The 25,597-nt window shown below is 37.6% G+C and overlaps 1 protein-coding gene across 5 annotated transcripts in view; it reads left to right on the forward strand.

The window, feature by feature from the left end:
- SNX7 (sorting nexin 7) overlaps positions 1-25,597 on the forward strand; it is a 78,309-nt gene that overhangs the window by 31,469 nt on the left and 21,243 nt on the right. For all 5 annotated transcript variants that reach the window (XM_008062855.2, XM_008062857.2, XM_008062856.2 and 2 more), the window contains 3 exons: positions 2,976-3,174; positions 7,236-7,435; positions 10,285-10,371. In XM_008062855.2, coding sequence (XP_008061046.1) covers positions 2,976-3,174; positions 7,236-7,435; positions 10,285-10,371 — 486 coding nt within the window. The remainder of the gene's footprint in view (positions 1-2,975; positions 3,175-7,235; positions 7,436-10,284; positions 10,372-25,597) is intronic.

The following is a 25,597-nucleotide window of genomic DNA, read 5'->3' on the forward strand; positions in this document are numbered from 1 at the left end:
CATCTACATTCACATGTTATCTCCTGTCTTCCTCACACACATGTGCTCTTATTTTTCTGGTGCCTGAAGTTTTGGGGGTTTTTGTTTGTTTGTTTGTTTGTTTTGTTTTTTTATGTCAGGGTGCACCTTGCATATATAATCACTATTGAGCAGATATAAATATAGTTATTTTATTGGCATTGCAGGTGATCCTTTAATGGCACAGGGGTTGCAGGAGCCAACCCCAAGTGCAGTTGAAAATCCACAAGTAACATTTAATTGCCCCAAAACTTAACTGTTAATCAACTACTGTTGACTGGAAGCCTTACAGTTAACATAGCATAAACAGCTGCTCAATACATGTCTTATAAACTATGTGTATCAGGTACTGCAATCTACAAAGGTGGAGAAAGAACTGTGGTATGAGAAAATCATGAGAAAAGAGTGCTTGACTTGCCTGGCACTGTAAGTTCATGTTGTTGTCTGCTTGCAAGATGAATCGTCTGTGGGAAACACGGGGCAGTGTGGTGCAGACCTCCACCCGCAGTGTTCCGCAGCTCAGCCTTTCCATGTCATGTCCTGGCTTCTCTCTGCTGAGTGGAAGCACTCCAACATTACTGGTGGTGCTGTGTATGGGGCCCATGGTGTTATCCAAGGTTTACAGTATTGGACTACACATGATGCAAAAGGCATGCAAACCCCAAGAGATCGCATGCCCCTGTGATACTCAACTTCCTGGAGAGATGAACTGCTCACGCCAAGATGAGGAATGCTACACAATGTGTTCATGAATACTCACCACACTTGTGTGAGCTCACCACAGCAGCACCGGGAGGTTGTCACAAGATATGACTGTAGCACAGTGTACACTGCAGTTAATTTTTGTGCAGTTATGATGTAGCACTGCATCTTTATTTTTGTTTACATTTCTCTCATCTGGAAATGGCTGTGTACAGTCTGTAAGTATACACATATGTTTTGGTAAATTTTAACTTATAATAGATTTGGGTGTATTTTATGGCAGTAAACGGTGGAACAGTGTCTACATATATTTTGTGCATTCATGATATACTCTTTTCTCTACTTTTTTCCATATTTCTAGGCTATGTATTTTATCTGCAAGTTTTTTCAAATTGTTACGAGCATCCAACACATTTTCTAATGTCTTTATTGGAATATATCCATGTACACGTGAACCTGTACAATTTAAATTCATGCTGTTAAATGGTCAGCTGTATTTTGAATAATAATGGGTCAGGGCTTTTTAAGTTAGAATAAAAGTATTTATTAAATGGATGGATGGATGGATGGATGGATGGATGGATGGATGAATAATGTCATCTCCTTACTTTTCCTTCAGTTACCTAAGTGGGTAACTAATTCAGAAACCTTATATACTCTACTTCCTTTTCCTCTTATTCTATGAAGCTATAGCCCAGACAGAAAGATACCAGATAGGACAAAGGGGCAATATTCAATGATTACAGAGCAATGTTGAATTTTCTCTTGCTCAGTTGTTGCCAAAGTGGTAGAAGCTAAAAGTGGTTCATCTCAACCTAGACAGATGATCCTACTCTCTGGTAGCCCCTTGTGACTAATGTGAAGTAGATATGTGGTCTCTCTCCAGAACCTGAAAGCTATTAGAACTATTTTCTGCAGTCCGCAGGTGCAGTTACAGCTTGCCAGTTTGACTTGTGCTGTCTCTGATAATGTGTACTCTATCAAAAGACGCTGTAACACTCTTGGGTGGACACATTGCCTGGTCAAGGATGGGATCTGTTATTATTTGTACCCAAAATCACACTGACTAGGAAATAAACAAGTGTTCTTTGTATAGATTTTCTGTAAGACCTGCAGGCAAAAGCACCTGGGGAAAGAGAGAGAATATGTTATTTCATATTTGAGTATATAATACATAATGATATTCTTATCTATAGATTAGGTAGTCAGCAGTATTTTATCTGATCAGACGCTTTATTTGATCCCAGACTTGTGTTTCAACAGGTGCTACATCCATCACCAGAATCCCCTGTCCTTGTTCTTGCTGTTCTTGTAAAGTGTGCCTACTTCTGCAGGGATGCTTTTGTGTGTAGTGTATCCTTTTATAGCATTTCTTCTGTCTGTTTTGCAAATCTGTAGCCATCCGTCCTAGGTTAAGTATAAAATAACTGACTACACACCTTATTAGAAATCTTTCTCTACGGCCAGCCAGCCAGTGGAGGTCGTCACAATTTACCCACAGCAGTTAGCTGAAGAGCTGTGGTCAGGTAGTGTCTATTTACACACTATCTAATGACTTTAAGGAGGCAGAGCCTATTAGTGCTTGACAATGAAGCCTCTGGGATGAGACTTCTGGGATTCTGATTCTTGTTCTACCACTTGATTCCTCTGGAATCTTGAGCAAGTTACTTAACCTTCCTGTGCCTCGATTTTCTTCTATAAAATGGAAACAATAATACCTACCTTATACATTTATTGTAAGCTATGTATACAAAAATGTGAATATAGTACCTAAAACATAATATGCACTTAGTAAATGTTAGCTACTGTTATACTTACAGAATTCATGAAGCTTTCCAATTTTCTTTTTCAGGGAGTAACTTAGGCCCTGAGAAATCTTCTCTTAACCCCTTTTCCATTAAATTCCAGTTATAAAATATGCGTGGCATATGCTATCATTCTCTTATTCTTCTGGTATCCCCTGAAGCACTGTTCTCTTGGTTAAACCCTACTCTTTTAAAGATTTATGCTTTGAGGATGGACTGTTTACCTGTTCTACATGAGTACTTTGAAAGGGAATATTGTCAAGGAGACTGAAACTTAGAGGAGAAATTGTACCTTGATAAAACTTACCTGCTTCAAAATAACATTCAAAGGAAAGGTGTACATGAGACAGTTTAATCTTCACTTTACTCCCTGAATTAGGTTTTTAAAATTGAGTCTTGGGATATTGTTACTTGTTTCACCACACATGTCTTATTTTTTTGTGTGTCTAGGAACTCTCTTCTCATAAGAAGCAAGGGCCTGGACTGCTGAGCAGGATGGGCCAGACAGTCAGAGCAGTGGCATCCTCCATGAGAGGAGTTAAAAATCGCCCAGAGGAGTTCGTGGAGATGAATGACTTTATCGAAATATTTAGCCAGAAAATAAACTTGATAGATAAAATATCTCAGAGAATTTACAAGGAAGAAAGGGGTACGTAGAATCCCTAAAATGTGCTTTCACAGTTGTTTGGTCTCTGCTGGGTCCTCAAGTGTGCCGGTACTGGGGAACAACATTCGGCTGGGATTTTACCTTCAGAGAGTGACTCATGCCCAGGTGTGCTGTGAACATTTCTCCTTTCCAGGGGACTTCAAGAATTGCCATGGCAAGTCCCCATGTAGCTCTCATCAATCAGTAATTGTTCTACTTCTCATTTGCAGATGGCAGTGGTAAAGTAAGCCCTGAGCTTAAGATTTTGGATGTGGCTGTAGGAAGTTGGTATTCAATATGGCACTTAAAATCAGACACATTATGTTTCAGGGCATAAGTTTTCCACATTTTCTAGTAATTATTTTTTTGGGGTAAGGGGAAACAAATGCTCTGTATTAAACCTTATGTCAGAGAGATCAATATATTGGCACTGGCAAATTGACCTGTTTTCCTATTTTCTACCACCATGTAATGTTCCTGTTTTCTACTTTTAGTTTATAAGTTGACTGTGTGATGATTTTTTTCTAATTCCATGATTTTTTTTCTAATTTTCTGGTTGCATTTGCCTACTTTAAAAATAGATGAGTGAGGCAGCAAATGATTTTCTAACATAAGTTGGTTTTAAAGATAAAGAGTTACTTAAAAACTTCACTATGTGGATGGCTTATTTGTTAAGTATCTGCGTCTCCCAATAATCCATAAGGCCCTGCAGTGTATGCTGGGAAAAGTTATTTCTTGTATCTAGATAGTGCTTAAACATAGTAAATATTCATTAAAATGTGTTCAATGATTAAAAAATAAATGAATGAACATAAGATTTGGAATGGTGGTAGGAAAATTTGCTTTCTTGAGAATGGATTAGTTATTAAAAGAGACAGGAAAAGAAATTCTAGCTGGATGCCCTTGTGCCTGTCCACTTTCTCATATGCAGACAATCAATGAGACATTTTGGTGACTGAATACATCTTAACTATTTGCTTTATACCTCCTTGGTGTGCCCTGTATTTACCATTTGTATTTTCTTGTAAATTTCAAGAAGTTAATTATTTTAATGCATCTCTGTGACTGCAATTCTCCTAGGTAGATTCTGAGTGCATAGTGAGGTGGTATAGCAATTCAAAGCAGCCTCTGGGAACATGGCACTTGGCAAGTTTATAGGCTGTCAACATGCTGTACATTTACTGGTGCAAGGGAATAGTTAAAGGTTCTCTGATAGACTATATAACTTGAGCTCTCATTTTCAGGGGGTGAAGGCACTGGGCCAACTTGAATATCTTCCTGGTCTTAACAATGAGAGACCACTTGTCAAGACTACACTCAAAATAATGGGATGTTTTCTTTTGTTACTTTGGGAATCTAAGCTATATAGGGTGATTAATTAATATTCAGATCATGAAAAATTTGGTGATCATAACTAGTAGTTTCTCTTTTCTTTCTACTTTTTTTTTTTTACTTAATTTTCTCCCTTTTGGTTTTGTTTTATTTTGTGCTTCCCAGTTTATTCAGCAGGATTTTATTAGTCATATGTTGTACCACTTCTCTGTGCTGGAGATTAAAGGAGTAATTAGGTGGCACCTGTCCTTGGGCTTACAATATGGTTGGAAAATATACAAATTACAGTGCAACTTATTAGAAGTTTGCATACAGATGTGATTTGAGAGCTGTTTAAGCACAGTTTAGAATTTTAGGGGAACTCTGTATATAAAAATAAATACTATTCCAGTTTATTGGCACAAATTGACATATACACAAATGAGACAATAAGTAACATGGACAATTTTCTTTTCTAGAAATATTAGTTTAACACGGTCATTATATAAGACAACGAATAGGCCTACCCTCAGGAGAGTGGAGTTTGGAAGGACTCCAGGGGTTATTAAACCTAATACCCTCATTAAGTGACAACTAATATTTCCATTGTTTTTAAGTTCTTTTAACTTTTTCAGTTTATTTGATCAAACTTTTGAAATTTTAGTGTTTTAGTGTAGAACAATATATGGTAGATTTCAGAAAATCCTAATAAGTAGTAAAATGTTAAATATAGTGAATTTCATTGTATTTATATGTATATTGGACAAAAAATGCTCACTGCTTATAACTTCTCCACCATAAAATAGCTATGTCATTTGAAAATTGATAGTATAAAAATAAAAATGTAAAAATATTGATATTTTAAAATGAAGTTTATTTTTTTAAATACTTGGCTTATCAGGCATTGGATAGTCTTTATACATTATTATTATCTGTTATTGGATATTGTTTATTCATTCATTCTTTCATTGAATGAAAATATTTATTGAAACACATTACATATTAGGCTTTGATATACAAAAATATTAAGTCCTATCCCCTGTTTTAAGAGTATGTGACCTGGTAGTATGTAAGTTACCAAGCACTTATAATTGAGTGGGATAGTGCTTTAATAGAGTATAAAATTATGATGGACTCATTGAAGACAAAAGGGACTGAGAATCCTTTGGAACAGAATCAGGGGAGATATTTTAACTAGAACTTAAGGAATCAGAGGTAGTTTGTCAACTTCTGGAAATGGTGGAGAACAAAGCAAAGGAATATGTGTAGATGTTTGAGTTAGGAAAAACCATGTGATCTTTGTGAATGAACAAATTTTTTGACTTGTGTCAAAATATATTTGTCAGAGAATCACAAGAGTTGGGCCTGAAGAGGCAGGTGGTGAGAACTGACCATTAAAGGACATTTGATTTAGCCAAGAAGCTTCAGGGTTTATATACTTGGACCAAAGTGGGAAGAGGGAGAATGGTCAGGAGTCCCCTGAGGAGTGCAGGCTGGAGATGGCTGGTGGTGCTGGGAGTGAGGATGGGTAAATGGGTGAGTAGGTAGGTAAGTAGGTAGGTAGGTAGGTAAATAGGTAAGTAGACAGATTAGGTAGGCAGGTAGGGAGAGAGATAGATCAATAGACAGGCAGATAGATAGATAGATAGATAGATAGATAGATAGATAGATAGATAGAAGATAGGTAGATAGATGATAGATAGGTAAGTAGATAGATTGTAGATAGGTAGAGATAGGTAGATAGTAGATAGGTAGATTGATGGTAGGTAGATAGATAGACAGATAGATAGTAGATAGGTAAAGATAGATAGATGGTAGATAGGTAGATAGATGGTAGGTAGTAGGCAGATAGATCGATGGATAGATAGATGATAGGTAAGTAGATAGATAAATGGTAGACAAATAGAGATAGTAGGTAGATAGATCGTAAGTAGGTAGAGAGAGAGAGAGAGATGGTAGATAGGTAGGTAGGTAGATAAGACAGTAGTTAGGTAAAGATAGATAGATGGTAGATAGGTAAGTAGGTAGGTAGGTAGGTAGATGGTAGGTAGGTAGGCAGGCAGGCAGGTAGATAGGTAAATAGTTGGTAGATAAGTTAGTAGGTAGATAGATAGATGGTAGATAGGTAGAGAGAGAGAGAGATGGTAGGTAGAGATAGATGTTAGAGAGACAGATAGGTAGAGATAGGGATGGTAGGTAGAGATAGAGAGAAAGGGATGGAGAGAGATATGGTAGGTAGGTAGAGATAGATAGATGATAGAGAGAGAGAGGTGGTGAAAGGGAGAAGAGAGAGATATCTAGGTATATTGGAATTGGCTATTGATCTAGAATAACCTCCCAGGTTTTTTGCTTAGATCTCTGGATAGTGACTATCATTAAGTAAGATAAGTTAGAAGAAGGAGAGAAAGAAGATAACTGTTGTTTAGGGTATGTTGTCTGATAGACACTCAGCGGTAGATATGTGGTAGATAGAAGTCCATAACAGATACGGTGGTCATATAATTTATTCTTCAAGCCAGCACATTTTTAACAATGAAAAGGCATGCAATTATTGATTACACTTTGACAGTTGTCATTGAAAGACTAACCTGGGATGGCCTGTCAATTCAGTGAAGGATGATAATCCATTTTCTTATGTCTGTGTATAAGAACATGTACATAATGAAAGAAATAATAGCCACTCTTACAATCCAGGATATAGGTATTTTGAAAAATTTTATGTGTTGGTGAACTTATTAAGTTATTTCTTAAAGAATATTTTGATGAAATGAAAGAATATGGCCCAATTCACATTCTGTGGTCGGCGTCCGAAGAGGATCTGGCCGATGCTCTGAAAGGTGTTGCCAGCTGCATTGACAAGTGCTGTAAGGCCACGGAGAAGCGGATGTCTGGACTCTCGGAGGCCCTGCTTCCTGTCGTGCACGAGTATGTGCTGTACAGTGAGATGCTGATGGTAAGAACACCTCACTCCAATTCTGCCTCAGTCCCTTACCTGACTATAAGCCCTAGAAAGGTCATTTTTATTTCTTTTCTTTTTGTTTTTTTTGTTGTTGTTGTTCTTTTTCTTTTTCTCACCACTATCTTTTTATCCTGCAGGATGTCTTGCATGTAGATGCACTGTAAATATGTGTTCACTGTGTGCATGAATAGATGCAGGGAAGAATGCATTGATACTCAATACTCAATAACAACTCCCACAGTTTTTACAAGTATACATATACTTGAAACATCCTCCATAAAGATTTACTCAGGGAATATGAATCGTTTTTCCAACCTTTTTGAAATTTTACTTTGAAAAATTTGTAGTGCTTTAGAGATTTCTTTTCATGAAAGAACTGCTTTCCCACTACTAGGTACATTTGGTTTAGCAATAAATTTAGTACCATTATGCAGAAAGTACTTGAATAAGATCTTGATGTGTGTTCTGCCTTGTGATTGCTTTTGAGAGAAATCTTTCAAGTTGAAATGTTTTTCTTTCACTATTGAAAGGGCTTTCATTCCTCTCATATCAAAGTTTTGTTTTTTTCTTTCTCAGTTCAATTTAAGGTTTCCAGCTACTTGGGATTTAGCAATGCTGTCTACAGAGTCATGTTTCTCAGTCACTGTGATCCTGAGTCTGTGGTACTTGGCACCCTTGGGCGTCTGGCCTTTGGGGGTAGCAGAGGGGAAGGTGTCAGCGTGCATCCAAACATAGCCCATTTCTTCTGTGGTTTATAATCAGAGCCATGTCTGGTTTCTGTTGTAATGTACCCTTGATTTCTAGTGATTCCTTTTTTTTTTTTTTTCTTAACTTTGCCTCATTTTGGTAAGAAAAGCTCCCTTAGTCTTCAGCATCAGATCTTCCTGTGTCTTGTTGGTCATGTTGAGGTCTCCTTTGACAGAGTCATTAAATATTTCAGGCTTCTGCTGTTATTCGACTTTACTGGTTTCCTCATGGCAACAAACCCTCTTACATCCCCAAGATCCCAGGGTTTCTTTGCTGAGGAGTTCCCTGCTTCTCTCTGACAATGTTCTTGGTGTCATCCTGTGGTTTTACTTTATTATTGATCATTCCCTTTGCATGAATCTTCAAGAAGATCTGATTTGTATATTCTTTCCCCCTAAGTGGATAGTGTTTTTCCCTATAATTTATCAAGATAGAAATTATTTAACTGATATCTTGTGCTACTTAAAATATGGAAAAATTATAATAGCAACCAGAAATAATTATTGTATGAGTTCTCATTTGATCGAATTATTTTGTAGACTTCTAGAGTATAATCAGCAGTATTTATACTGCAGTTCTCATTCTGTTTTATATTGGAATGTTTTCTTCTATCTGAGCCAAAATAATGAAAAATAATCCTTTGGCAAAAATGATTAAATTTGTGTAATTTTCACTCGTTATCTTCCAAAGCAAACTTTTACTTAAAATATATTTATGCATATGAGGCACAGTACTTCATCTTTATGGAAATAGTCATGAAATAAATAGAACTAAATTATGGGATGAGGCATTTGAATTGGAGGAAAAAAGGAGTTTGTTGACAATAATGACCATTAAACATTGACGTAAATATAAAAGAATTTGTGATAATTAGTTGAATTTGCTATTGATTTCTTAGCAAATAGGAGACATGTTAATTCTTTGTGAATATCTTAAGAGTGATCTCACCAGGTGCAAAACTGAATTAGGCCGATCTCAGGATACTTTTTATCTTTCATGCTTTTCAGCTGTCATACAAACAGTTTAGTGCCATCTTGTCTGATTCCATGTAACTGATTTATGTCTAGGTTCCCTTCTTAAAGCATGCAGAAGAGCTGTGCCTTGTTAAGGCTCTTCTCTTATATGTCCTGTACTTCCTTCTCACTGGTTGACTGACCTAGAGTCAGTGTTTTTTTTCTTTAACTTGTTTAGACCACTTGTGATTATTATTAGAATTTTGTTATTTAATTAATGTTGTGAAAACCAGAGAAAGAGGAGTACAAATAAAGAGTCCTTGTGTCTACAAAGTCAGAATTGAATATCTTGGTAGAAAAATGAATCACCAACGGAAAGACATTATTAAAAAAAATCAGCAAAAATTATTAAAGATGTAGATGAATTCTGCCCTCAGATTGCTTCACAAGGGTGTTTTAAGTTTAAAAACACTGAAGCATGAAATTATGGTTATTCAAGAAAACAAGATGAACTCTAAGTTAAAGAGGAGGCCATGATTTCTCATCAAAAACTTGGTTAATTGATGAATATTTATGCATTTTGAGCTAAAATAGAATGCTGAAGGCGTGAATGCACACTTCAGTTTTCTGATTTCCCACTGCAGTTGCCTGTTTGATTAACTGTCCCTTTGGAGTCAGATAAGAGAGCTGCCTCTGACTGTAGATTTTTCAAGGTGAGTGGTTCATGTGACTCCTAGCTACAACCAGTTTATGCCATAGTGTATATTTCTGGTGTTTCCACTGATTTTTGTTGTTGTTGTTTTATTATTTGTTTTGCTATTTGTTCTTTTTGAAGAATTGTATGCCTAGGGTGCGCCATCAAATGTTGTACATATATATAATACTTAAATGGGTAAAATGTGCATTGGGAAAACTAATCAAAGATTTATGAAAAAAATCTTCTTAAATACTTGCTTTCAATTTAGCTTTTAGAGATTAAAAAAAGAAAAAACCAATACCAGCTTTTAAAAATGTATTATATCCCCAAATGACTGATGACTTGGAGAAGAGATGCTATTTATATTCTTAAATGTATTTTTTTAATGGAAAGATTATCAAAACTAAATATCACCTATTTTATCCTTAATATGTTTTAATATGAAGGGAGTTATGAAAAGAAGAGACCAAATACAGGCAGAACTGGATTCCAAAGTTGAAGCTTTGACCTATAAAAAGGCAGATACTGATCTGGTAAGTTCTTACGTTTCTTAATGTATCATGTAGGGTTCATTGTCTAAAATTTTTAACAGCAACGTAGAGCTTTATTACAGGATTGTATCCAAGTTTTCAGCACGTGATAGTGAAATTTGTTCCAAAAATCTATATCACAGTGAGTACCATGAAGTTTGCAAGCTTAACATTGATGCTTCTCTGCTTTCTGACTTTCATTACCTCTACTGTAGGGAAAGTATAAAGTTAATGTTTTGAAAGAAGTTATTGACTTAGAAGAAGGGATAAAATGTACTTAGCATGTTCTAGGTTAGTAAGTATTCAGGAAATTAATCTACTTTTTGCTAGTTTTATAAAATATTTATACAAAATAAGTTAATGTTCCTATAGTTTTTTCTCATTATCATGACAGTCTTTACAAAGGCATTATCTATTTTTTTTCCCAAGTTTTTTTCCTTTATTAAGATACTTTATTATGGGCATTTTTTTTAAAAAAACAAGATCTAATAGTATGATAAGCTTTCTTATCTATCTTTGGGCTTCATTAATTCTCAACATTTTGCTCAACCTTTATAAATGTATCTCTTTTCATTTTTAAAATTTTTGCTGAAGTATTCTAAAGTAGACACATGGCCAGAACTTGTAATTGTATATTTTGAACTTTAAAATTTGCTTTTTATTTGTTAAATAATTTTAAAGATGATGAAATAAATGGGTAGAAAAAATTTTCTCTTGCCTAAATACTAGAAAAAGTAGAGTAGCTTAAAGTTTTAGGCGAATAATAACGTAGCTTAAAAACCAAGCATGTGTTCAGAATGGCCTATATTCATGCTTTGAAATGAAAGAAAGATTAGTTGGGATTGTTCCAACCACAAAAAGCACAAGGAAAAAAAGTAGCTTGGGATCAAATATGGCAGAATTTCCCTACTCAACTAAAAGAAAAGAACTTTTTTTTTTCTTTTAACTTACAAATATTTTGTCTTTCTCTCTATAAAAATGTTATTGATAACCTGGTGATTAATCTGTATGTTTTATTTTATTTTTGTGTGTCTTATCCACTGAAAAATGCATAAAATCTACAAATAGCAGCTCTATTGTAAGATTGGAAATACTTGAAATAATTATCTGCTTCATAGTCTGTAAAATACTTAATGGAAAGATTGTCAAAACTAAATATCACCTATTTTATGAATTAAGATTTGGTAGACACATTTAACCAAGATATTGCAGGGGTTTGTGTGTGTGTGTGTGTGTGTGTGTGTGTGTGTTTATTACTCAACAAAACAAATCCTTTCTGAAGTTTATACGAACTTATTTAATGATTTGTGAGTGGCACTGTTTGTATTTTTAAGCAGTTGATTTGTTTTCAATTCTTCTCACTTTAAAATCTTCATATGTTTGATGGTATGTTTGGGAGAAGCTTCCCAGAGTTACTCTAAAAATGAACCTGCCATGATTGGTCACAGAAGAACTGAAGGGAAGTTGCCTAGAAATGTAGGATAGGGTCACCATGGAAACGTGCCCTTGTGAGGTCCTTCTAAGGAGCCATCCTTTGCAGTTGCCATGACGACCCTGGCAGAGGACTGAATATAGCAATCTGCCTGGTGTTTACCATGACAACTCAGACAGAGCCACGTTTGAGACAACCCTGGGGCCATTTCTATGGAGACCTGCTGGGGCTGGCATCAGCAGTTCCATCAAAGTCACCTCTGGGTGGGGCGCTATGTGCAAACCAGCAAAGTGACTCATAATGAAACAATCAGAGAAATGAAGCTCCAGCAGGAAGGGCAAAGCTTGGAGGATTATAATGATGGTAGAAAGACAGCAGTGATGTAACATTCCAGTCATGTTGGATACACCAGTGGTCTTCATGTGGGCCTGTGGCATGCAAAGACAAGGCTCTAGCCCTCTACCTTGCCTGTGACTCTGTGTTTGCTATAAATTAGCAAAAATGACATTATGGTTACTTTTTCTTATCACACAATTATGCCCACATAAGGTACATGGTTTTTTACAACTAAAATAGTATTTGGTAATGAATCCTTGATGTATTGCCTAGGTAGGTAAAGCACCTCATTCTTAGAGTTTATGGTTTATTGTTCTTATATCACAGCAATAAAGTTCATGGTTTCTAAAAGACCTAAACTCAGTGAATGCATTTGAAAAATTCACTTGAAGTTAGTTCAGCTGTTCATTTAGAGTTTTGTCACTTAGGCTTTGGAATTTGGTAACCCTAGGACCAAATCCTAGTTCCTCTGCTTATTAACTTTGGCTACCCATGGTAAGTTTCCTAACTTCCTTCCTTTAGCCTCATTTTATTATGTATACAATGGGGAAATTATGAGTATCTTTCTAGTGGGAATGTTTAAGAATTAAATAATAAAGTATAAGTTGCTTGGATCACTAAGCACTCTCAGCTGTAGCTGTGTGTGGATGACTGTACAGTAAGCAGTATTTGAGATGGGTCCTGTGGTGTGACTAAGGAATGGTTCACTGAAAAGCAAGGAGAATATCTAAAGTAGAATGGATATTACAAGAAGTAGTAGAAGCTCACCAAGCCTGCCAAGTTGGTGAAACAGAACTGGTGTTTGGAGGGCAGGGCTGGGGGCTGGAGGGGATGTAGTTTAAAGGTAAGTTTGGGTCAGGGGGAAGAGGGTCTATTTGTCAGGTTGCGGGCTGTGGACTTCATTCTGGAGCAGCATGGATCCAGGGAGCCAGAACTAAGGATGTGGCAGCCAAGTTGCAGGGGAGAGTTGATTTAGAGAGAGGTGGGTGGGAGGCAGAATCCACATACTTAAAGAGAGGAGGACTGCCAGTGTTTAATACTGTCAATGATTAACATTTCTAGCTTACAGGGGGCAGATTGTGGCTCTCTTAGCCAAGCCATAGAATAAAAGAGGAAGAAGAAATTTGGAGGTGTGCAACTTTATGTCTTGCATGATAAGTTGACATTTAAGGGAGAAGTATTCAAAAACCTGTTTTTTTAGATTAGAAAATACAGTTTATTTAGAAAGCAATTAAAGAGAGAGAGAAAGAGGAGATTCACTTCCACAAGGTAGGGGAGGGATCAAAGCCAGGAAACATGGCAACGGCCATAGCGCAAAGAGTGCATGGCCACTCCAGAGTCTAGTAAGGCAATGGTCAACAAAAGCCTTTCAACAGACTTTACTGGGGAACTGCCATACAAGTATCATGATTCCATGCCCTGGAGAAACAGCAGTTGAGAAAACAGGTCTTCATGAGTCTGATATACTAATGGAGGAGACAGACCAACAATCTGAAGTAAACAATTCATTCAAATTTATAGCATACTGTAATGCAGTGGTGGGTGTGGAGGTGAGAGTGGTTGAGGAGTAGAGCAGTCTAGAATCAGGGCTCCAGGAAGGGCTTATCAAGGAGAAGATGTCTGAGAGTCATGTGTGGACCTGGAGAAGAGACTTCTGGGCAGGGGGAACAGTAAGTGCAGAGTGGACGTGTCCCTGCACATCCCACTAGAAGCAAGGAGCCCAGAGCTACAGGAATGGAAGGAGCCAATGGAAGAGTGGTGAGAAATGAAGTCAGAGAAGTAACAGGGTTGGGTCCCATTGGGCCTGTTGAGGCTGTGATCTCAGCGAAGGTGGTGGAGACGGTTGAACAGAGGGAGTAACACAATCAATGTGCGTGGTGGTAAGACTGCTGTGCCTAGAAAAGCACAGGGAAGGTGGTGTGCAGAGGTTAGATGCAGAGTTTAATTCTCAGGAAGAACTGTTTGTGTTTGGTGGGATGAGGCTTGAGAGGACCAGGTGAGTTGGACTGAGCAACTGGATGGTGATCATTGGCACTAAGTGAGATGGAAAAGCCTCTGGAAAGGATGGGCTTAGGAGGGAGTTGAGGACACCAGATTGGACGTGTAAAGTGGAAGTGCCTGTTAGATGCCAAGTGGAGATGTTGAGTAGGAAGTTAACAGGTAATCATCCCTGGGTCAGGGAGGGGCCCAGTCAGGGATGGGTGCCTAGGAGCTGTTTGCAAATGGGTGATATTTACAGCTATGAGATTAGATTTGTTGGGGTAAGAAAAGGATGAGAAAATAGAGAAGAAAGAGGTTGCTGGACCGAGTCTTGGCAGACTCCAACATTGAGAGGTTAATGGTAGTAGAACCAGGGAAAGTATGGCTGATAAATAGAAGAGAAAGACATTAACCAAGCTGTGACAGGTGACCAGTCATTACACCAGCAAGAGGAACCACAGAGATCTAATCAGCGTCGTTCAACGTTTTTCCCCATGTCTCCAATTATGAGGCATTTATGAAAACAATTTGATATAGAATAGCTAAGGTAAGTGTAGATAATAAAATATTTCAAGAGAAGTTGATTTCTACTACGTGTTCTGATAAAGAAGACATTGGCTAGGCAGGATAACTTACACCTGTAATCCCAGCATTTTGGGAGGCCAAGGAAGGTGGATTGCTTGAGCCTAGAAGTTTGAGACCAACTCGGACAACATAGCAAATTCTGATCTCTACCAAAAAAAAAAAATCAAGGAATTAGTCCAGTATGGTGGCATGTTCCTACCCTCTACTCAGGAGGCAGAGGTAGAAGGATCACCTGAGTCCAGGAGGCTGAAGCTGTGATGAGCTGTGATCATGCTACTGTACTCCACCCTGGGTGACAGAGGAAAAAAGAATCAGATGAAATAGATACTGTTGTATGCAAGTAAAAAAAAATTTTGACTGTGGTAATAAAGGTTTAATAATAACAGATTATGAGGAAAACTCAAATATTTGGAGAAACTTGTGGGTTTTGCCATTTAGTTATAAGTTTGTAGAGTCAGAGCTTCTGTTTGAAGATGCTTTTTCTCTTCACTACTTAGCTATAAAGAAAATAAGGCTCATCTGTGGTGCTAAGTAATGCTGCATATTTATTTTATTTTTATTTTTGAATGGATGATTTATAGTTTTCCACTCAAAGCAGCATTCGGATATAAATGAATATGAATCCATTTGACATTTAGCAATATGTGCACAGAATCAGAAAGCTGGATCTAGATACAATGCTATAGCTGTTTAGCAGTATACTTATGTGATAGGAAAAAAACACATTTTCATAAGATCATGAGAGTCTGAATCTGTGTATAGCTACATTCAGTGGATACAGACACCACATGCTTCAAGCAGGTCCTTATTCCGTATGACTAGCTATTTTTGAACTGGTGTTTTACTCTCATCCTCAAATAATGGTTATTAATTTTCAAATGATCTTGACAGTGCACTACTGCTATTCAGAGCAAGATTGCCTTCTCTCTAATTCTAGAAAGCTTTAAGGAAATAATACGGACGTAAGTAGTGGTTTTGATGGCTTTTTCCCTCTGTCATTTATTTTTTGGGGTCCTAGCACTTTCAAGCAGAGTGGTCTCTGGGAAGTATGAAATATAAGGACTTACGCCCGGTTGCAGAGTTGTGCATGATTCAAACTATGGCAGTGTGTAGCAAGAGCCACTTACTGCCTTTGTAGTTTGGACAAGTTACTTACATTCTCCGTGCTTTCATTTCCTCGACTCTAAAATGACGTGGGTAATATCTTCCCTAGAGTGTTGTTAAATGAGCATATTGAAACCCTATCACAGTACCTAACCAGGAGCAGGGTGTAAATATTCTTAGCACAAATATTACAGGAACTTTCTTTGAAGTATATGAGTGTTCTGTTCTTTTAGATCAACGTTTTGAAAGTGGGAGCTACAGTCCTACTTGCTAGATCTTCAAGTTGTTAAAATAGGAGAAAAACCGAGATAGCATTTAGCTTGACCTGAGTAGTGACTGTCTCCACCTGCCCTGCTTGAGCTGAAGAGTGACCATCTCCTCCTGCCCTGCTTAAGTTGCATAATGACTGTCTCCACTTGCCATGCCTGGCCACTCCAGGCAATTGAATAGACATGTTAAAATGTATCTGAATTTGCACAAACTACCAGAAAACTATGTTGTGAACTGCCATGGAACTATTTTGAGTAGACCCACTTGGAAATGTGCCAGTGATATAGAACAAGGGGCAGCATAAGGGCAGGAGCATCACAGCATGGACTGCTTTGCATTTTTCCCTGACGAGGACTGATGAGGAAATTTTGGTTTGCACCCAGCACTAGCAGTCTGATTTCGCTTCTCCTGAGCAGCTTCTGTGTTTTCAACTTACACATCTTGGCTTCTGTGCCTGATCTTGTCCCTCTTTTTATCCCACTCTTCAGGATTCATTAGACGATTGGGAGCCCAGCTCTGACCCACTTATCTGGCAAGTGTGTCTTTTGTGTATCAAACTCACCTCTGAATTTACCTTTTTCCCTGCTCCTGTTTTTCTTTGCACTAATGTCTTTATTTACTTGCCATCTTTAAACTCATTGTAGAGTTCAATTTTGAATGCTATCTTAAATAATATGGAATAAGTTAGAAACACATAACAAATGAGAAATGGAAATAAAGCATTCCAAATTATCTTGAAGAACACATTTCTTACAACATATTTTGACCCCTTCAGAAATGTGTTATTAGTTATTTCTCTTAGAATCCACAAATACTAGCATGTCTGTTGTGAACACAAACGTGGACACCAAATGACTCATGCCACCGTTCCCCAGAAAACTAGATAGGAGGTATGGAGGGCGAGATGAAAAAAGTACTACTTTCAGAATGTTACCAATGAACTTTGCTGAGGGAAGCAACTGCATATTAAGGTTTGCTAATGTGAGAACAGGACATGTAAGCGTACAGTCCTGATGAATGAGGCCTGTGTGTGTTTGTGGTGGGTGAGGGGGACTGGGGGAAGAAGGGAAGAGACAATGAAAGACTGTGGAAGAAGAGAGGCAGTGTGACATTGTTGTAGACGACCTTCTAAAGAAAGACTGTAAGCTCTGTGTCTTTCTCTAGGAACATTTTTTTTCTCTCACTTCAACTGCAAAAGAAAAAGGAGCAGATGGAGAAGTAAAAGGGGTAGTTTTAAATTCCAGTCATTTCTTGGGATTTTAAGAAATGCTACTTATGGGGTCCTTTGGATTTGTGGTTTGGTTTGTGGGATTTGTCTGCTGTAGATCAAATAAACAACAGTTCTATGCAAAAACTCAAAATGAATTCAATTTCCTTTTAATTTAGGCTTTTTGTAAATAAGAAATGTATCCTAAGGATCTTTCTTAAATATCTCTTTTACTCCCGGCCCTGCCTGGGCACACAGTAAATATTTCATTATGCTTAGAGTAGTAACACACTGGGGATCCAATGCCTGGAGAGGACTTTGATTCCATTTTACTTAACTTGTGACCTTAATCAGACATTAATTATTCCTTATCCAGGAATATGAAGAAATTTGCTTACTTGAAAGAAAATTTTTAAAGATGAATTAATGTTTATAACTCCAGAATTTGTGCTAGTAAAAATTTTGGTAAGTTGTAGTATGAAAGTGTAAAATATTAGAGAATACATAATGGTATTATAAAACATTATTTAAAGTACAAATAATTTAACAAGTACTAAAAATGAAAAAAATGCATTTCCACAAAGTGGATAACCAGTAGTTTTCCTTCTAGCACATTCAGCTATTACTAAATTAAGTGCTACTCTTGGATCACATTCTGAAAGAAGAGATAAAACTTCTTTCAAAATTAGAGTCAATCCTCTCAAAACCTGTTACTGCTTTTTCAACTAAGTTTACAGAATATCTTAAATCCTTTGTTGTCATTTCAACAATATTCATAACACCTTCACCAGGAGTAGATTCCATCTCAAGAAACCACTTTCTTAGTTCATAAGAAGCAGCTCGTCATTTGTTTTTTTTTGTTTGTTTGTTTTTGAGTTGGAGTCTCACTCTGTCACCCAGGCTGGAGTGCAGTGGCATACTCACAGCCACTGCAGCCTCGACCTGCTAGGCTCAGGTGATTCTTCCACGTCAGCCTCCCATGTAGCTGGAACTGCAGGCTTGCACCATCACACCCAGCTAATTTTTTGATTCATTGTAGAGACGAGGTCTTGCCATATTGCCCAATCTCCCAAAGTGCTGGGATTATAGGCATGAGCTATCATGCCTGGCTATCTGTTCAAATTTTATCATGACATGGGAGCAATTCAGTCACCTCTGATTCTACTTCTCTTGCTAGTTCTACCATCTAAAGTGACTTCCTCCACTGACATCTTGAACCCCTCAGAATCATCCATAAAAGTTAGTATCAGCTTCTTCCAAACTCCTATAAATGTTGATATTTCTACTTCCTTCCATAAAACACAAATGTTCTTAATGGCATCTAGAATGGTGAATTCTTTCCAGAGGGTTTTTTGGTTTACTTTGTCCACTTTCATTAGGAGAGTCATAGAGGAAGTTATAGCTTAGAAATAATGTATTTATGGCTATAGCTTAGAAATAATGTATTCCTTTAAAAAAATTTTTTTAGAGACAGAGTCTCACTATGATACCCAAGTTAGTCTTGAACTCCTAGCCTTAGCCTCTCAAGGTGTTGAGAGTACAGACATGAGCCACTAAGCCTGGTATAAAATGTATTTCTTAAATAATAAGTTAAGTTAAATAATATGATAAGTCACAAGGACTCCTTGATTCATGGGCTGGGGACGTTATAGTAGCAAGTGTGAAAACAACATTAATTTCCTTGTACCTCTCCACTGGGACTCTTGAGTGACCAGGCATGTCATCAGTGAGCAGTCAAATTTTGAAAGGAATCTTTTTTTCTAAATAGTGGGTCTCAACACTGAGCCTTAAATATTCAGCAAACTATGCTGTAAACAGATGTGCTGTCATCCAGGCTTTGTTGTTCCATTTATAGAGCAAGCAGAGGAGATTTAGGATAATCCCTAAGGATCCTAGGGTTTTCAGGATGCTAAATGAACATTGTCACTAGCTGCATTATTCCCTAATGAGACAGTTAATCAGTCCTTTAAGGATTTGAAGTTAGGCATTGACTTCTCTGCTCTTGCTATGGAAGTCTTAGAGGCATCTTTTCCCAGTAGAAGACTGTTTGGTCTACATTATAAAGCTGTTTTTTAGAGTAGCCACCTTCATCCATAACCTCAGCAAGACCTTCTGGAGAACTTGCTGCAGTTTCTGTGTCAGCACTTGCTGTTTCACGTGCACTTAATGTTACGGAGATGAATTCTTTCCTTAAACCTCGTGAACCAACCTCTGCCAGCTTCAGACTTTTCTGCTGCTGCTTCCTCATCAATCTCAGCCATCTTAGAATTGAAGAGAATCTGGATGAGGCTTTGGCTTAAGGAAATGCTGTGGTTGGTTTGAGCTTCTATCCAGCCCATAAAACAGTTTACATTTCAGCAATAAGGCTATTTTGCTTTCTGTCATCTATGTGTGCACTGCAGTACCATTTTTAATTTCCTTCAAGAACTTTCCTTTTGCATTCAGAACTTGACTTACTTTGTTGCAAAAGGCCTAGCTTTTGACATGCCTTGCTCATTAAGCCTGATCATTTCTAGCTTTGTATTTAAAGTGAGAGACTTGCGACTCATGCTTAAAGGCCATTTCGGGATTATTTGTTGGCCTTATATCAATATTACTGTGTCTTAGGGAATAAGGAGACCTGAGGAATGGGGTAGACCAGAAAACGAGTGGTCGATGGAGCCATCATTCATCCACAATGTTTATGGATTAAGCTCACCATTTTATACAGACCCAATTTGTGATCTCCCCTACCCCAAGTTACAATGGTCATACCAAAGATCGTTGATCACAGATCCCCATCACAGATTAGAATAATACCAAAAAAGTTTAAATATTGTGACAATTACCAGAATGTGACCAGAGACATAAAGTTAGCACTTGCTGTTGGAAAAATGACTGTGATGGGCTTACTCAGTGCAGGGTTGCCACATACCTTCAATTTGTGACAAACAGTGTTGGCAACACACAGTAGAGTGCAGTACAGTGAAAAGTATGTATGTGTGTCTCTCAGCTCCAGAGAGTGAGCCTTTTCTCTCTACTGAATTATTGTCCACGGAGAAGTCAGTCCAGTGGGGTAAGTGCCTCAATCACATCCCCATTCAACTTGCCGAGTTCTAGGTGTTTTCCTTTTGGAAATTGACATCTTAACAAAACCAGGCACTGTGCCAGTATTTACCCATGCCATCTAACCACTGATTCTATGAGGTAGATAGTAGTTTATTCCCATTTTGTAGATGAGAAAGTTGAGTCCTAGAATCAATCAGCAAGCGGTCATTAGCTTCTTCACTGTCCACGCACTAGGTGATGGGAAGCGCACTGAACAAGGCTGGCAAAGCCCTTCTCCCCTCGGTGCTTACTGAACACATATTAAATGAGTGTGATCATTGTAGATAGTGATCAGTGCAGTGAGGAAAATCAAGCAGGGTAATGGATACAGAACACTAGGAGAGGAAGAGAATTGAGCTAGAGTGAGCAGAGAAGATCTTCATAAGAAGGGGACATTGAAAGGAGGACAATGACAGCACTGGGTCGTCCAGCCACATCCTGGTACACCAGGGTAAGAAGAAGTAGAAAGAGCTCCTGTGCTCCGGAGCCCTCCAGGTCATGAAGAGCCAGAATCTGGAAGACAGAGGCAAGGTTGAGGCATGAGGACAGAAAGCCAGTGAGGAAAGCCTGTGGGTCTGGAGCCTCTTCTGGTGGCAGTGGTGTGCCCTGGAGGACTTTACGCAGGGAAGCATTGGGATTTGATATGTCATGGGCTTTATGATTTATCTAGAAGGGACAAACTTACACAACAGTTGTAAGTGCAGCTCAGAGGCCTTTATTTTCCTCGAGCCATTGGAGAGTGAGTTGTAAACCTTCTGCTCGTAACCCCTGAATAGTGTGTTTCTTACAAACAAGGACATTCTCCTAGATAGCCATAAGATAGCCACCAATATCAATAGATCGTCACTGATGCATTCCTGTTATCAAGTACTCAGACCCATCTGGCCTCACCCGTTCTATCATGTTCGCAATGGCATCTGGCTGGACATGGCCTTCCGCCTGGAGCAGTTCCTTATCTTTCTTTGACTTTCGTGATTGTTCCATAACTGAAGATTACTTTGTAGAATGCTGCCTTCCATTTTAACTTGTCTGATATTTCCTTATGATTAGATTTTAGTTACCAGCCTTTGACAGGAATGCTACTGAAGTGATGCTGTGATCTTTCTATGGATTCCTGTCAGATAGTATGTGATGTTTATTTGTACCATTGGTGATGTATGCTTGGGTCGCTGATTAAGGTGGCACCTATCCAACTCCTCCATGATAAGGTCACTTCGTTTTCATTGTAATTAATAAACATGATGCAAGGAGCTTCTTTAAGGTGATATGATAATTGCATCTTATACTTTAAACTCTCCATTTACTCATATATTTGTGGGGGTTTTTTTTCATTTCAGAAAGTAGGTTTTCGTCAGATAGTACAATGATACGTGAGTTGCCCCAGTTTGACCAGTGAGGTCACCTTCGGGCTGGCCCTTGCCTGACTGACTTACTCACATCATGTGTAGGCACTGACTGACTTCTGATACAAGACGTTTGGGCTCCTCTTGGGCTTACCTAGGCCTGCCCTGGAATCAGTCATTTCTCTAATGAGCTCTGGTTTCTCTTAGTGGGAAAAATTATACTTAGAATACAATATCTTGGCATTAAGGTGTTCATTGCTGTTGAGGTATCACCATCCAGGAGCTCCTCTGTGGACAGAACTGGGAGCACATCCATGTGTAATCACATCTGCCACATACGTGCTCATTCATATCTCTCTGTAGTGCTTCCAGTTTTAATCCATCTGTCATAAGAGTTCATTCCAGAAGCTTTTCCTTCTGTATATGTGGTTTCCTTTCTGACAATAAGAGATAGGCTCCCGTTATCGGTCACGTACCTGCTGATCTGATTATTGGTTCATGAGGGAACTTTACTTCCGAGCCCAAAACAGCCCTCAGAAAATACCTACTAACAGGCTTCAGATAATCAACCCAGTCACTTGGAGATTGCATGTGTGATGCATTCTATCTGTCATTTTTGCTGCAGAATATTATTGGTGACTTCAAATATTTTGTCATAGTGAATTGGCAGTCTTAATGGTATTTATTTTAGATTAAATTGACCTGCCCTATTTATCTCTCTGTCAGAAAGAGGGTATGAAGTTAGTTAAGGAGATACAATTTCTTCCCTTGTGTCGCACAGTGGTTCTCAGAAGCAGTGTAGCCAGGGAGGGAGTAAGAGGCTTTTTCAAAATGTATAACTTCCACAAATTTTGCCCTTCCTGGAAGGTAGGTTTGTTGCTGCTGAGACCCTCTCACGAAACTTTTAATGTAAAAGTAGTAAGGAAAAGGACAGAGATATTCATGAAATGCATTCCAGGTGAACTTTAAAGCATTAAAAGACCTGCCGCAGCTCCTTGCACTGGAAAGTGCAAGACGTATGATGGGCACTCTGCCATGAGGAATGATGGGTGTGTGTTTATGGGTCGGATGGTGATGATCGTGTGATGGGCACTCCGCCATGAGGGATGACAGGGCGTGCATGCGGGCTGGAGGTCAAGAGATGAGGGATGGGCACTCCACCATGAGGGCAGAATAGGGGCATGTGCACCCCGGTCGGATGGTGAGGGACGTGGGATGGGCACTCTGCCATGGGATGACGGGGGGGGGGCACGACACATGGTCGTGGGTTGGATAGCAAGAGAGGCGGCAGGTATGGTCCTTACTCCATTAATCCCAAGTAGACGTGCACAGCAGAGGCTGCCCTGAGCATTTCCCAAAGAAGATCCCTCTCCAAAAATAAGATTTCTGTCCAATAAATTTGAGTTTTAATAACTAGATTAACTTTGTAATACATATTTTAACTCACACATATGGATGGGATTTTTTACATGTTTTGAATGAAACATTCATGTAGAAATAAGCACAGGACATACAATTCCTGTTGTAGAATATTTTTATTTTGCTCACTGCTTAAACAATATCTCACATATTATCTCATTTAAATCTCAGTATGCCCTGTGAAGTTCTGTGGAATAAGTCAGTTTTGATTTTGGCTTTCAAATAGTTTTTGACTTCAGAAAACCTGATGGTAATATAGCATATTGTTTCCCTAGGCTTAGATAATGTTTTTCAGAAATACAGGAAATTACCCACATCATGTCTTTAAAAGGTTTATATTAGTAGGACTCAGGAAAGCCCTTGGAAGAAAATGACCCCTCCTCATCCCATGTGAACTTACTGTGCCTTTGCTGTGCACAAACTTCTGACGAGACCGCAGCCCTCCCCAAAGTATAACTGTGTCAATACTTGCCTTTCTGCCACCTGCAGTGTCATAAGAAACCATAATTACTACTCGGGGGTGTTAACGGTATTGAGGGTGCTGGCTTGGTGGATGACACGTCAACTTCATTTGTGGGTGTTTCATGACTCAATTTGTCACTTTTAGAAAATGTATTGTGTTTTACTGAACAAGTTACATTTGGATAACAAAATCCCCAGTGGGTTTCAGGGAGAGAGGTTTCCACTTTTTAAGAAAAGTGAGCCTTGTAAAGAATATAAAAAAGGTACTACTTAGTAATCATATGTATTCCTAAGCAGCACTGTATAATCAAGCATCTAATTTCCTCAGACACATCGTACCTCTCTCACGAATCAGAAAATAATACAATTTTATTGTGAAGAGCCCTCTCATCTCTCCCTGGCAATTTAATTAATGCTTGTTAAAAAGAGGTAGCTGTCAGACTGGAATTGAATTTTTGAATTTGCTATTGTCTTCTGATGGAGTGGCAATCTAAATCTTTTTATTTAGGTATATTATTTTCAAGAACTTTTTCAAAATGATAATTTCTCAGCTTTTCTGATTATGGAGAGAAATTTTAGCATTTGAATAAAAGGATTGTATGATTTTTTTCCATAAAAGGAAATAATGGAAAAACCATTTTAAAAGAAAAACAATGATATTTTTAGGGATGAATAACTGTCATCCTTAAATTATATTGCTTTAATCAAAAATTTTGTATGACTTTAGGCATATATCAGGCAGATTTTAAGTTTTTGTGGTATTTAAAAGCATAAAGAAATAATCCTTGGGAGACCAATAGAAAAATAAGCCTAGATTTATGACTGACATTTATTTCACTTTTCTAAAATTATTTAATCTACAGATATTTATCAAATTCCCACATAGTATAAGTACTGGGGATAGTGGTGAAATGATGGATAAACACATGGCCCCTCGTGGCAGATCCTACATTCCAACAGGAAAATCCATGAAATAATTGGAAATTATAATGAAGACAAGTCTATGAAATAATTACGAGTTCTGACAAATGGTAGGGAAACAGTGGACTGAGATGAGAACAGTACAAGACAAAACTACAAACCCTACTTTGAACATAAATACTTTTCTGGGCAGGATTATCTGAGGAACTTTTCTTAAGCTGAAATTAAAGAAAACTAGCTATAAAATTTAAATAGAATAGTTTTATAGACATCTAACTCTCTCTTTTAATATCTCCCAATAAAGTTTTAATTTTTATCCAAAAAATTTTTATATTTTTTCCTAAATTTATTCCTAAGTATAAATTTTTTGGTTTGTATTTGTCATAAATTTCATATTTTAAAACATTTTGTTGTCTAACTTTTTTTGGCTAGGATTATGGAAGTGTAGTTCTTTTGTGAGTATTTATTCTATATTTAATGATCTTCTAAATTATCTTTAATTTTAATAATTTGTAGATTTCAGTTTTCTGTATAGAAAATTCTATCATGACTGAATGCTGATAATTTTGTCCCATTTATCTAATAATTGTACTTCTTTTTTTCATTTTGTTAGTAATCTGGCAGAAAAAAAGCATATATTCTTAGTCGTGGAACATTTTTTGTATTATTGATTCTAAAGTAAATGCTTCCAAGATTTTTTTCATTAGTAATGATTTTTTTCCTGTATATTTTTAATCAAGTTAAAGCAGGTCTTATCTACTCTATTAGATGAGAAGTTGATTCTTAAATGAGTGTTGAATTTTTTACTGGTTTTCTGTTTCTACTCAAATAATTGTATGATGTTTATCTATTACTCTCTTATTATAAAGGTTTATATTAATAGATTTTTTTCCCTTGTTAATCATCCTCGGATCCCTGGGGTAAACCCTCCCTGGCCATTCACTTGATCTGTTCTCTTTCTGACTTTTGTATCTACATTTCTGAATAAGAATGATTTGTAATTAGAGTTACTTATGCCAGAAATGTCAGCTTTGTTTCAAAGTTATGGGGGGTTCACAAATTTTTACACACTAGATTAATGTG

This window comes from Carlito syrichta, unplaced genomic scaffold, assembly GCF_000164805.1.
Source record: "Carlito syrichta isolate Samal-C Ts95f unplaced genomic scaffold, Tarsius_syrichta-2.0.1 Scaffold305869, whole genome shotgun sequence".
Taxonomy (NCBI): Eukaryota; Metazoa; Chordata; class Mammalia; order Primates; family Tarsiidae; genus Carlito; species Carlito syrichta.